At 37.5% G+C, this 13,498-nt stretch overlaps 1 protein-coding gene across 1 annotated transcript in view; it reads left to right on the top strand.

Annotated features, from left to right (window-relative positions):
* TRHDE (thyrotropin releasing hormone degrading enzyme) overlaps nt 1-13,498 on the top strand; it is a 326,844-nt gene that overhangs the window by 172,820 nt on the left and 140,526 nt on the right. Inside the window, exon 5 of the mRNA XM_087814534.1 lies at nt 3,548-3,661. Coding sequence (XP_087670660.1) covers nt 3,548-3,661 — 114 coding nt within the window. The remainder of the gene's footprint in view (nt 1-3,547; nt 3,662-13,498) is intronic.

Below are 13,498 nucleotides of genomic sequence, written 5' to 3'. Positions count from 1 at the left end.
GCCAACTTTGTAGTGAAGCTAAGATAAAATTAATTTCATTTTGATTTTATGCGCTTTCTTACAATGAGTGGAAGGCATTACAGAGGTTTTGCAATGCTTATTTGACTCTTGATTCTAGTGAGAGAAAAAACCCTGAAAATAAACGTTCATACTATACCTCTTCTGCTTAATGGTAACTATGGATAATTCTTGAGTGACAACACCAGAAATCTCATACTTATGACTTCAGTTTGTTATAAGCCCAAAACCCTTTTTTAAAAGCTAGCTAAACTTATGTGGAAAATGCTGTCAGTTAAAGAAGGTGAACTGCTAAATGCTAATACATGAATGCTGACTTAATGATAAATTGGTCCAAGCCCTACGACCATTTACCTAAATGTCAGCCTTTTGCAGTGAACCTGTAAGATGTTTGTACCTGTCAGGCTGGCCAGCTTGGACATGTGTTCCTTGCCTCAGAGACTGTAAGGATCCATTGCAGAGATAACCAGGACTCCTCCACTGCACTAAATGAGAGGGGTTTCTAGCTAAAAATACTATTTTTTGAGGCAAAAGCAGTTTTCTCTTTGGACATACCTAGAAACAGGTTCCATGGACAGTTCTGTTGAAATAAGAGTACATTGGTCATGTTATCATTGTTCCTAGAACTGATTTCATTTGTTCTCTATTTTAAGTTGCTTTCTTGTTATAGCTTGGTAGGCTATTTACTAGAAGGGAAAGAACCAGCTGCTGGGAGAAACATAGAACAATTTTCACTGTCATTACCAAATTATTTTCTGTGTTACCCTCTCTTCCCACCTATTTATCGTCACAGTTCTTTTTCTTTTATATCGTAAGATTGTTGTGTTTATTGAAGGAATGATATATGTCAAGTGCTCAGCACAGAACTTGATAGGTAGTAAGTGCTTAATTAATCATGGTAAGTGATTATTATCTCCAAATAAGGCACAGCAAAGCATCCCAGAAATGCATAAATGTGAGCGTTTCCCCCACCCAGGAGCAGTGGGACAAAAGCTATCCACGCTCTGTCTCGTTGAGATGAACGTGCTCTTCCCCTCCACGCGGCCCAGGAAAGGGATCCCAGTGCAGCGAGGGGGGGACTCGCTGTGCCTCCTCCCCGCCCGCAGGAAGCTGCGGGAAAGAGCAGCTGCTTGGTTTGCACTCATCAGGAACCTTCTTCTGGTCTGTCAGGGCAAATGGCATCCTTGAGCACACTTACTCACCTTCATCACAACCTCGAAGGTCCCCTTTGTCCTCGGGGTCTCATCTTCAGACTAGTCTACCCCTCTCTCAGTGAGGTCGCTCTCCAACCCTCTCTGACAGACCCCAAACCTTGGCACTCTGACTTCTGAATGTAAGAACCTGCCATCTCAGCCACAGCACTCAGTAGCCACACATTTCTTAACTCTTCTGTGTCTTGGTTTCCTGTGTAACATGGGGTTAATAATTGTATCCACATTTAGGATTGTTGAGAGGACAAAAGAAGTTTTCCCCAGAAAAGCACTTAGAATACTGGTAGTCACATAGCACATGCTCAGTAAAACTGCAGTGACTATGACTTGCCTCCACTGCTGCTGAAGCAAATTTCCTGCAGCTTCATCTTCTCATCTGAGGGTTCCCTCCCCTTCAGCCTATTAGGTGGTCCCCGCTGGCCCCCAAGGCTTTGTCCTCAATTCTTGAGTATCTAAGGGCCTGGATGGAGGAATAGTAAATGTTCTTGCTTCCCCCCCCCCCCCCAATCTCCCTTTGCTGTCTCTAATGCACTATCCTTTTTATTGAAAAACCTCCAGTGCCCCTGAAGTGCATGTTCTAACCACTTCCCCTACTTTCTGTCCTGCTCTTGCACCCGCTGCTCCTCCCATGAATGCAGACCACATGCCTCTTCTGATTAGAACTCTTTCTGTGGCGTTTTGTCACAACTCTTAAGGCAGGCTTTCAATTTAAAGCAGAAACATGCACTTTGATCGTGAATAGATATCATTTATTGTGTGGTCATCAACATATGCAGAGTTATCTCTTGTTTGTGTTTCAGTTAGAGATCCTCTTGAGTGATACTTTATTTTTTTGTGTGTCAATTAATGTCAGGTTATTTATTTATCTTTGAACTTTATTTTTATTGTTGACACTTACAGATGTCCCCATCCCCCATCCCGCCTTCCCCTCCCTCTGGCTTTCGCCACCCCGTTGTGTGTCCACGGGCTGTGTTGTGTATGTTCTTTGGCTCATCTCTTTACGTTCTCTCATCCAGTGCGCCCCTCTGACAGCTGCCAGTCTGTTCCATGCAGCCATGCCTCTGTTTCCATTTTCTTCTTCAGTTCATTTTGTTCATTAGATTCCACGTAGTTTTAATACTGAAACAGTCACCCAGCTCTTTACTGTGGCCCCTGAAGCTGTCCATGATTTGACACTTGTCCACTATTCCCTTCTCCTTAAATATCTCGTCCCTGCTTAGAGCGCTCACATTCAGGGTCGATTGATCTGCATGGCAGCCTGTTGCCCGAGGCCTTCTCGTAGCTGGCTCCCCCTTATCATTAAAGTCTGAACTGAAATGTCACCTGCTTAGAGAGACGGGTTTTGCTTTTGCCACCTAAGATAATCCCTCCCCTGTTCCTATCGAACTTAATTAGGATTTGAATCTGAGTGGTTCATTTGCTTACTTATTTTTTATTTTCCATCTCACCTCATCCCCTCGCCTCCACAATAAAGTGTCAGCTGATGAGAAGAGACATTCTCTGACTTTTCATCATTGGATCTCAAGTCTTTAGGATGGCTCCTGGAATTTTTTTTAAGTGAAGAATTCTTTTAAACTTTTGCTGAACTAAAATAATGGTTTCAGAGTAAGGCATCATGATCTAATCAAGACACCAATGAAAAATTACCACCTTATTTTTTATTGAAAGGATCTTAGCTATTTCTTTGGCCTAAACTCTCATTATCAGAATCATGGAGAGTCCGGTGTGGAGCATCTTAAAGGGCCTTGGTTCCTTCAGTCAGCCCTTCAGTCAGCCCATGTTTTCTCTGAGGTGCCTCTGCCCCTGGAAGGCGATGCTTCAGTACCTCCTGTGACATCTGTCACTACCTCTCCAGGCAGTGTTTTCCAGCTTTGGCCATCTCAGTCTGGTGGAGGGTCTCCTGCATTTTCAGAAGATATCTACCAACCCTAATTTTCATCCATTAGTTTTGATTTGTACCTTGTAGGACCACAGACAGACACAGGGCCTTTCCTCTTCTACATTCTAGGTCTTGAAGGCAATTGCGATCAGTTCTTTTCTCCTGAGTCCTTTCTTACGCGGGTTAAATTTTGTGTGTGGGTGGGCGTGTTCTTGGATTATTTTCTTTTCTTTCTCCTCTGAATGCGTTTTATAAAATACTTGTGTTATCCAAGTTTTGAATCAATCAGTAGTCTTACCATGACCCATTTGACCATCCCAAATCAACTGAAGAATGAATTGCACTTATGATTATCATAGTTTAATGCATTTAATTTTAGATAAAATAATTCTCAGATAGATTTGATTTTATCTGAGACCCATTCGTTTTGTCAATGCAGTGGTTTGGTGACCTCGTGACTCCAGTTTGGTGGGAAGACGTGTGGCTGAAGGAAGGCTTTGCTCACTACTTTGAATTTGTTGGTACAGACTACCTCTACCCGGGCTGGAACATGGTAAGTGTGCTTTTCATTGTTTACAGCTCCCAGTGGAAGATTGCTGTGGTGTTTCACTGGGATTTTTTTTTTTTTTTAAATCATTAAAGGTAACTTAAAATGCCTACTGATGCATGGAAAAAATTAGATGACCAAGAAAGATGCCCAGTAAAGTACCCAGAATTTTAAATTTGTATTTTGTAATTTTAAACTTGTAATTTTAATTTGTACATTAAAACAGTATTTCCAAAGTGTTCTGTTTTAATTATTAGAACTAAACAGAGCTTGATTGGTTATATGTTGATTTCAAAATGCTACCACTTTTCTAAATAGAAATGTTTTAGGTTTAGTGCAGTATTTTATGACAAAGACAAACTACTCAAATAGAGAATGTAATGGTAATGAATAAGTAGTATTTTAAGTGTCTAGAACATTTTAATGTATAGAAAAATGAGAAATTAATATTTCTTCAATGTGGTAAAACACAGAAATAAGCTAAAATTGTTGATGCATTATTGTTATAGATGTACTTTAGGAATAAGTGACTTAAGAAGAGGCGATTAAGTGTATGAAAGGTTGTGCGCATTACTCCCACACTCTAGGGACTTACCTGCATATCTGAACACGAAGTAGGAGTCATTGTCCCTTCAGCAGTGATGTTCTAGAGCATCCTAGAAAAAAAAGTGGGGGGAGGGTATGATTTTTATATCTCTTTCAATGTAAACTCTTCATTTTTGTATAAGTTCCATTAATCACTGTGACTGTGTTATTATTAAACAGAACCCAGGATGTATGCTGTTTTGGAACTCAGTTTTTTAAGTGTTATTATGTATAAGTTGCAGAAGGTCCAGTTTTACTTGTGAAATAACATTGGTGATAATATACAGGGTGGGAAAAAGTAGGTTTACAGTTGTGAGTACATGAAACACAGAGTTTATCTTGTATAATTTTTTATTCTTGTATTACATATTTTTCCATACAAACAACTGTAAACCTACTTTTGCCTGCACTTTTATTTTATTTCATACTACTCTTTTTGATGTGTAAATTATTTACAGTAAGTAATTTTCTAGTTATCTGTCAGGATTATAAGTATGATTTGAAGAATATTTAAACCAAGGTGAAATATGAAGATGTCCATAAGTCATGATATAACTTCTCTATCATAAATTCAAGCAGGTCCTGCTGAGTAAAACATGTGATCTGACACATCTCATGGAAAAAATGTTACAATGGTATATACTATATTGATATGTTTGACTTACGTTAGGGCTATTTTTTTTCTATATTTTATAAAGGCAACATGGTTTATTTGCACAAAATATGAGATAATTTTACTTCTCTTTATGTATATAGCTATGTGTGTCTATATGATACAGTTTTAAATATCTTACTTGAATTGTTTTATCATGGTATTGAAATTAACTAAAAATGCCTTTAAAGAACTTTGAAGAAAGATCACCAATACTATGCAATATTAATTATTTAAGTATGCTTTCACAGATGTAAAATGGAAACTTAAATGTTTAAGGATATTGAATCATTTCCAAAAGTATCTTTTGGTTTTTAGATGACTTTCTGCCAACTTTCTTTAAAATTTAATTTTCATTATTCCATGGATTACTACTGAGTTATAATTTCATTATGTTTTAATATTAAAACATGTCCTTATTACAAATGACATGTTACTCGTATAGGTAAGTTTTTTTTTTTCCCCCAGCTCGTTCAGCTGCTTATGATAAAATCCTTTCTATTCATCATTATAAGAAATACCCCTTGGATTAAAAAGTCATCAAAAGAATTATACATGGGGTGAAAACTGGCAGCTTTCGATGGCTTCATCATGGCAATATATCCTAAGTTTCAATGTCCTTATACTGCATTTTTTCTTTGAATAATCTTTTATATTCCTTCATCATTTTTATCAGTGAAGTTATAAACATAGGCCTTCTGGAGAACGTCTTTGTAAGCGACACTGAGAATGAGCGCATCTGAGACTTTGTTCTTAAGAAAATACAGAGCAGGTACTGGAAGTATAAAAACCATGGGGCGGGAAAATACAAGATTCTATTTTTTGTAAATCCACATTTTGTAATTAAGAAATTGTAACTAATGACGGCACAAGTTCAGGGACACAGAAGACTCACTCTATCAAACTAAGAAATGAAAGATTAAAATTCACCGTGATTAATTAGGCAATAAGGAGGAAGAACAGGTCTTCTTATGACGTCTGGTTATGTTCAGATTGTAAAGATTATAAAAGCTTCTGACCTTTGATTGCTTTTGCGTTTTTAGTAGCTTGCTTTCTTTAGTTTGTGGAGTACCTCAGTAGACTAGGTTTATAAAGCCTATAAGCCAAAACTCTAAATAAGTTGCTCCTCCATACATCATTAATGTCTTCTTTACAAACAAAATTTTAAGAATAAGTTAGCCATATAAATAAAAGAGGGTATTAAGTGACTTTAGGGCTGTGCCAGCACTATTTTTGATAATGGCATCCGCAAAAGAGTGACAGAAAGACTAGGAAGCACAGCAGTGATGGTTGTGTCAGCAGTGACTAATACCATTGCGATACGCACACAGGCTTCCCTCGCAGTGCGTGACTTGGCTTCACTGGAGCTTAGCCTAAAATAGGGAAACCAGAAGTCAGGCTCATGTCAGGAGTAAAGAGATGCAGGAGGCTGACCTCTTCTGCCTCTAATCTCAAAAACAGTGCTTTTATCTTTTTCAGACACCGAGGCTCAAGCACTTAAATCCAATTTCAATTTGCTAGGGAGATTACTATTAAAATCTGCTTTCAGTGGGATAGCAGTAAAGAAGCCCAGAATTACAGAGTATTGTTTAGGAAGCTCTTGTACGGATTTAGGCCAGTATACTTCTTTGGGCTGCTTACCTGTTAGTAAAAATCTTAGGTTCTGTGTATGTGTGTGTTTTCAGAGCCAGTTTCTGACACAGATGTAATCCGTTTTTACTTTAGGAACACTACATAGAATAAAAGCTATTATGATAGTTTTGTTAACCAACACACCCATCAAGTTTACCATTTTATAGAAATGGGCCTTTACAGGTAGGATGATGGAAGGCCAGGGGAAAGGACTGGAAGAAGACATTCAGATTCCAGGTAAAGCATTTCTCTGATTCATCCTTATCATTTGAAAAATGGGGCAATTGTACTGACTTAGCGAGCTCACATAATTTTTGTGAAGAGAAATAACTTTCATGGTCTTTGAAATGTATGAACCACTACACAAATGTGAGCAGGCGTAGTGATCCTGGAAAATGAATGCTCCGTTAGAAAGGTGCATTGATTTTATGTATAGATGCCCTAATATTTCCAACCCCGGTAGTCTATTTGACACTCTAGATTTATAGCAATTATATATAGATTACAAAATAATTACTATAATCTTTGTATCTAGACTCAGTCTCATTGAATCAATTCTTATCTATACTGGCAATGTAGACTATTCTATAAGAACACAGGCCTTGTATAATGTTTCATTCATCAAACAGAAGTGCCGAGATCACCAGAAGCAACTTCTTCAGCTCAGGGCTAAGGATTCATTTCATGAGGCGAGTAGTCCTTTGCTTGTGTTATTTTATCAAAGCTGGCTGTTAGTGACCACGTTATTGGGTGGGTCAAGTTACGGTATGCTATTGATGCCAGTCATGTTAAATCTTACTGTGTTTCCTCAAAAGGAAGAAAAGGAGACTCATGAAACATAGTTACTATTCTTTTTTATTTTTTTAATTTCAAAGAGAGGAAAGGAGAGAGAGAGAAACATCGATGTGAGAGAGAAGCACTGATTGGTTGCCTCCTGCAGGCACATCAAATGGTATCAAACTGGCAACCTAGGCATGTGCCCTGACCTGGAATTGAACCTGCCCCCTCCTGGTGTATAGGATGACACTCCAACCAACTGAGCCACACCGGCCAGGGCCATAGTTACTATTCTTCAAGAATTCTTGATCATTTTAATTTGAAAAAGTTTATGATAAAGTTTTTGTTGTTGTTAATCATCAGCCAAGGATATTTTTTCCATTGCGTTTTAGAGAGAGTGGAAGGGATGGAGGGAGGAGAAAAAGAGAGAAACATTGATATGAGAGAGATACATTGATTGGTTGCCTCCAGAACGTGCCCTGGCCGGGGCCAGGGATTGAACCTACAACCCAGATATGTGCTGTTGACTGGGAATTGAACCCCAAATCTTTTGGTGCACAGGTTGACGCTCTAACCACTGAGCACACCGGCCTGGGCCATGATAAAGCTTTAATACAAGACAAGGATATATAGTAAAATGTACTATTAAGAACTCCTTGTTTTATAGATCTGGTGCTGCTGCAGGACACCCCCTGTGCATATTGCAGAGGTTTTTATTATAATTTGTATCTATTTCATAGGTGTGTCCATTGGTTTCCTGAATATAGTATTGTAAGGACATGCTGCTATCATGAAAATTACTAAACATGAATGTACGTTCTTTTATTAAATGAACTGAAATGCTATAGAGCTTTACACAGCAATAACTTGATATGCCAATGAAGTCTGCAGACTGGGAATTTTTCCTAAATTTTTATGAGGACACATATCTGGTCATAAAGATAACTATTAATGGAGAATCCTGCAACCAAACTTGGTTATGCTAAATAGTCAAGATATCTCAAAGGGTATTGCCCCAAACCTTGATAAATGTTCTCAATTGTCTCTATCATGGGCAGGACTAAAACAATAAAAATGAATTCTGCCATTAGACTTGGTATCATTTTAACATCCAACAAAAATTACCTGAAAGATTTAACAGGTATTACAATAAATTTATCTTTACTTTTTAAATTATTTTATTTTTATTCAAAGAAAAGTTGAGAAAAATCGTTGATGAACTTAAATAGAAACAGCATAGTTTTCTTTTATCTGAGGGGGATATGTTCCAAGACCCACAGCGAATGCCTGAAATTATAGATAATACCAAACCCTATACAAACTATGTTTTTCTCTATATGTACTTACCTATAATAAAGTTTAACTTATAAACTAGGCACACTAAGAGGTTAACAACAATACTATTCATTAAATAGAACAATTATAACAATATACTGTAATAAAAGTTATGTGAATGTGGCCTCTCTCTCCTTCCCTCTCTCTCCGTCTCCCTCCCCCTCCCCCTCCCATCCTCTCCCCTCCCCCTCCCTCCCCTCCCCCCTCCCCCTCTCCCTCCCCTCCCCCTCTCCCTCCCCTCCCCCTCTCCCACCCCTCCCCCTCCCCCTCCCCCTTCCCCTCTCTCTCCCCCTCTTTCCCCTTTCCCCCTCTCCCTCCCCTCCCCCTCCCTCCCCCTCCCCCCTCCCCCCCTCCCTCTCCCTCTCCCTCCCCCTCCCCCTCCTCCTCTCCCTCCCTCATGACTGATCTGATAACCGAGATGGCTACTAAGTGACTAACAGGTGGGGAGCATGTACAGTGTGGATACACTGGACAAAGTGATGATTCATGTCCTGGGTGGAGGGACTGGGACGGTGCGAGATTTCATCATGCTACTCAGAGTAGCTTGTAGTTTAAAATTTTCAGGCCATGATTGACTGAGAGTAACTGAAACCATGGAAAAATGAAATCACAGATAAGGGTTTATTGAATTCAATGTTTTTTACAGTTTAAATGTAAGGATACACTGCTTAATCATTCTAAAAAAAAATAAACACTCCATTGTTCAGAAAAGTAGAGAGAGAAAAATTTTGGTTTTTGGCTTTAGTAAATATTTTACTTGTTCAGCTGTTCGTTTTTCAAGTCCATCTTTGATTTAATGTCTATAGGGAAAGTGCTTTCACATGCTTTTTAAAATTAGTTAATACATGTTTTAATAATAGTTGGTATATTGGTGCTATTGCTTATAATTCACCAATCAAGATACATTTGCCCAGTTGAACTATGGGGTCAGAGATAGACCATTTGGGAATTAAATATCCGTTTTAGAATCTTACCTTATAAATACTGAATACCAAATAAATTATGTATATATACATGATTTTTCATATATTTGTTTATCACGATCAAAATCCACATATAGTATTTGACTCCCAAGGTTTCAGTAAATTAGGTGATTCCACTGTTTTCAGTTGGCCGCTTATATTTTATTCTCAAATGACTGACACATATTGAACGTAAAGAATTTAAAGGCTTCTTATGGCCAGTCCCAAGAGCCTGTAGTCTTTTTGATCCTGTTCAGAAGCTTAAAGTGACATTTACTTTGAAAGACTGGAAGGAAAGTAGGAGGAGTGCCCACTGGGGTCTCCTGGGGGCAGTAGTGTTCAAAATGGGCATCTTTGTGTTTTCCCTCACTCTTCCCTTCTGACCCCAACCCTCCCACCCACCACAAGTTATTTTTTTCTGCTGAAAACATAGACTTTATTTTTAAAGATTAGAAAGATATTTTTTTTCTCATTTGAGAGAAACTGGGGAGCTGTAGCCCTGTCTCCTGGGAGAAAGGGTTGCTTTTTCTTTAATATTAGCAGTCAGAGTAGTTTTAGGCATTGGTAGAAAATAGGTCTATATGAAGACAAAGCCAGTGCACAGAGGAAGAAAGAGCTGGATCGAGGACAGCGGCCGATGCCCGTGAAGGAAAGGCTTTGGTCCGTGGTATCCGGAGTCTCAGTGACCGTAGGAGGAGTTCTCATGTGCTCACACCCAGAGCCCTGAGGGTCAGGCTCACGATCAGGCAGGGCCAGGAGTTGCTGTAACCCCCAGGAGGCGAGTGCTAACAGGCCCGAGACTCGGATTCTAACCGATGGTGACCCCACAGTTACTAAGAATTTCTAGCAAAAAGTAACAGTTAAAACAGGAACCGCACCTGTTACTCTAACATGTTAAAATGCCTCTCACTAAGGCTGATATAATAACAAATTGTGCTTATATTTTCTCTCATTTTGGGACTAATTGTGAGCTTTTTACAAAATATCACAGTGATATGCTGGTAGCCCAGTTAAGAGCATCTGTTAGAAAGAAGAACAGATAAGGCCGGACAATCATTTGTTAACGGTTGAAGTCCATTAATTTAGAAGTTCTATGGCACAAATACATTTTTGAGGATAAAAATACAACTGAAGAATAGATAATACATTCACACTTGTAGTTCATTTATAAGAATGATGACTGGCTTCCCAGCTCTCTGGGAAATGGACGCTTTTGAAGAGCTTAAATGTTACCAAGGGGTGTTATGTCTCAGGAAATGTGAATCTGCTTCATTTGCTGTTCTAAATGGAAGCCCAGCTTTTATTAAATAAGATCAGAAAGGAAAGAAATCCAAACATAACTCATTAGTATTCATATATTTCACAGATGTTTCTATATATTCAGGTATGTGTCTGGGAGGTTTCTAAGTTATATTACCTCACTTTTTTTTTTTCTGTATGATTTTAAAAAATTTAAAACAAAGCTTCAAATTTAAATTTCATGTGTGTTCTTACAGGATGATTTTTTGAAAGATGCAAAGTAATTTTGTTCAGAAAGACGAGAAGCGTTTCAGGTTTTGTATATTTTAAACTTAAAAGAGAAATGAGCATTCCCTTTGGAATAAAATATTTTTTCCAAAAACTGTGTTCAAGTTTGCAAAATGTGAAGGTCTTTCTGTATCTCTTTAGGAATTTCAAAAGCAACCAATAAATTAATGGGATTAAAAACTTTTTAAGAAAAAAACTTCTTACTGAACCTAGAGTCTAACAATAAGGCAAGGCCGTCCTTTTTCAAATCGAGAAATATTGCAGGGAAGATTAACCCATTCATTTCCTTTTCAAGTAAGAGCATTTTATAAGCAAAAATATTCCAACTTGTTAAAATTGTCAGACATCATTTGATAAATCAAAAACTGATAAAGCCAAAAATATGCAACAAAATGATGGAATATTCTGTTAGGCATCATTGTTCACGTTGCCAATAGCAGGTCGTACCACTGATCAATCTGTTCCTTTACCACCGCCGGCAAAACTCTTTACCTTCCTACAATATATGAATTGTTCAACACCTGATATTATTCAGCCTTTTCCCAACTATGTTAAAAAGAATTTGCTTTACAAAACCTCTAACATGAACATGACCAAAAAATGAAAGCTGGGGACTAAGTGGGCAACCAGAGAATAATTTATTAATTTTATAATTATTAATCATCCTTAATCAGGCAGCTATATGTTTTAAGAGACATTAGAACACAGCTCATGTCTAAGCAAGGAGTGACTGTCTCAGCCCATAGCACTTTATGGGACTTTTTTTTTCTTTTCATCAAGGTTACTTTAACACTGCTCAGATGTTAGTAGACAAGGCTGTTAAAAATGAAAGTAGTAAGTTCAAGTGATACAAATCAAAAAATGCAAAAGAGTACCTGTGAAGAGAAAGCAGGAGAGAGAGAGAGAGAGAGAGAGAGAGAGAGAGAAAGGGAGAATATAACATGAGGTTGAGGTTGATAACAATTTTGCCTCAATTACTCCAGTAACACTTGTAATAATAAAGACTTAAGTAGCATTTACCATGTGCCATTAAACACTTTATATCTATTTATTCTCTGTGAAATAGAGTAAGACATTCTGCGTGGTGTCTTGAGAGCACACGACTTTATTATAATTTTTCTTGAGTTGGAAGAGTATAGTAATGGCTGGGCCTCCATGCAGCCTGCCACTCAGGCATCTGTTCTCAACCATGAATTCAAAAACATAATTTTGGGTAGGACATGTTTTGACACTAATTTGAACTACCTCTGTGATCTGCCATTCACAAATTTAAGCCCCTTTTGAAACTATATCGTTAGCTTTTTTTCCTCTCTCTGGGATTTATGAAATACATTTTTTTCTAATGATTGGAGGTGTCCTGTTTGGGTCATGTTTGTCTTAAAAATTAAGATATGTGAGAATGCCTTTTTATCCCTCTAAGAACCTACTTCAAATACGTGTGTCCATTTAATTCTTTTAATCATTTTGTGTCCATTTCTCCAGATTGGTAATCCAGTGGTGCATTTTTTGAATGCTGTTAACAGTATATTAGTCCAGTAATTTTGTATACACTAGTTTTATGGGTTGCTGCTTCCTTTTTGCCATTTCATTCATTGTTTATTAATTCAGTGAATTATCAAGTATCTAAAATGAGTCATTTGTTTTGCTACTTTCTATGGAATAAACCTCATGGTATTATTAGCATGGAACTACTGCATGTCAGCAATACAGTAATACACTGTATTTTATCTTTCGTGTGTTGGTTTTAGTTAGTAAGTGCAGATAAATTTAGAATTTTTTTCCTCCTGATTGACCAATCATTCCTCTGTCAGAAGCTGCTTTGTTTACGGAGTAGCTAAAAAACAGATTCATAGCCTCAATCAGACTGTTCATATTCATGGATATACTTGGAAAATAAAGTTTAGTGTAGTTTCTCCTAGTGGATTAGCCAAATGATGGAACAATAAGAACATTTAGCTATCTATTATTATTTTTATATAACATGACTCAAACATATTCTCTAATATTTACTCAGTTTTACCTAGTTACAATAGCCATTTCTTTTTATTTAGATTTTGAATATCTTTTGGCTCAGTTAAGTTTTCTTTTGAGTCTTAGTCTTTCCCTAAGCTGCACGGTTTTGCTTGGAGGATAAGTACTTAAAAAATGATTTATGTTCTTTGCGTTGCAGTGGTGAGATATTTCCATCTAAATATTATTTATTTCTCAAGTTGTCTGATTAAAGATGAGTTTAGGTATATTGTTCCTTTAGAACAAAAGTTTGCATCAATTGCATTCTCTTCCTATTTATTCACATTTGGTCCAATTTGAAGGACCTTAAACATAATATCCTTTTAAAAATGGCTATTTAAAAATAAAAACTCTTTAAACAAC

This window comes from Miniopterus natalensis, chromosome 2, assembly GCF_054644295.1.
Source record: "Miniopterus natalensis isolate mMinNat1 chromosome 2, mMinNat1.hap1, whole genome shotgun sequence".
NCBI classification, from domain to species: Eukaryota; Metazoa; Chordata; class Mammalia; order Chiroptera; family Miniopteridae; genus Miniopterus; species Miniopterus natalensis.
The sequence above is the reverse complement of the archived record's forward strand: the minus strand, read 5'-3'. Positions and strand labels throughout refer to the sequence as shown.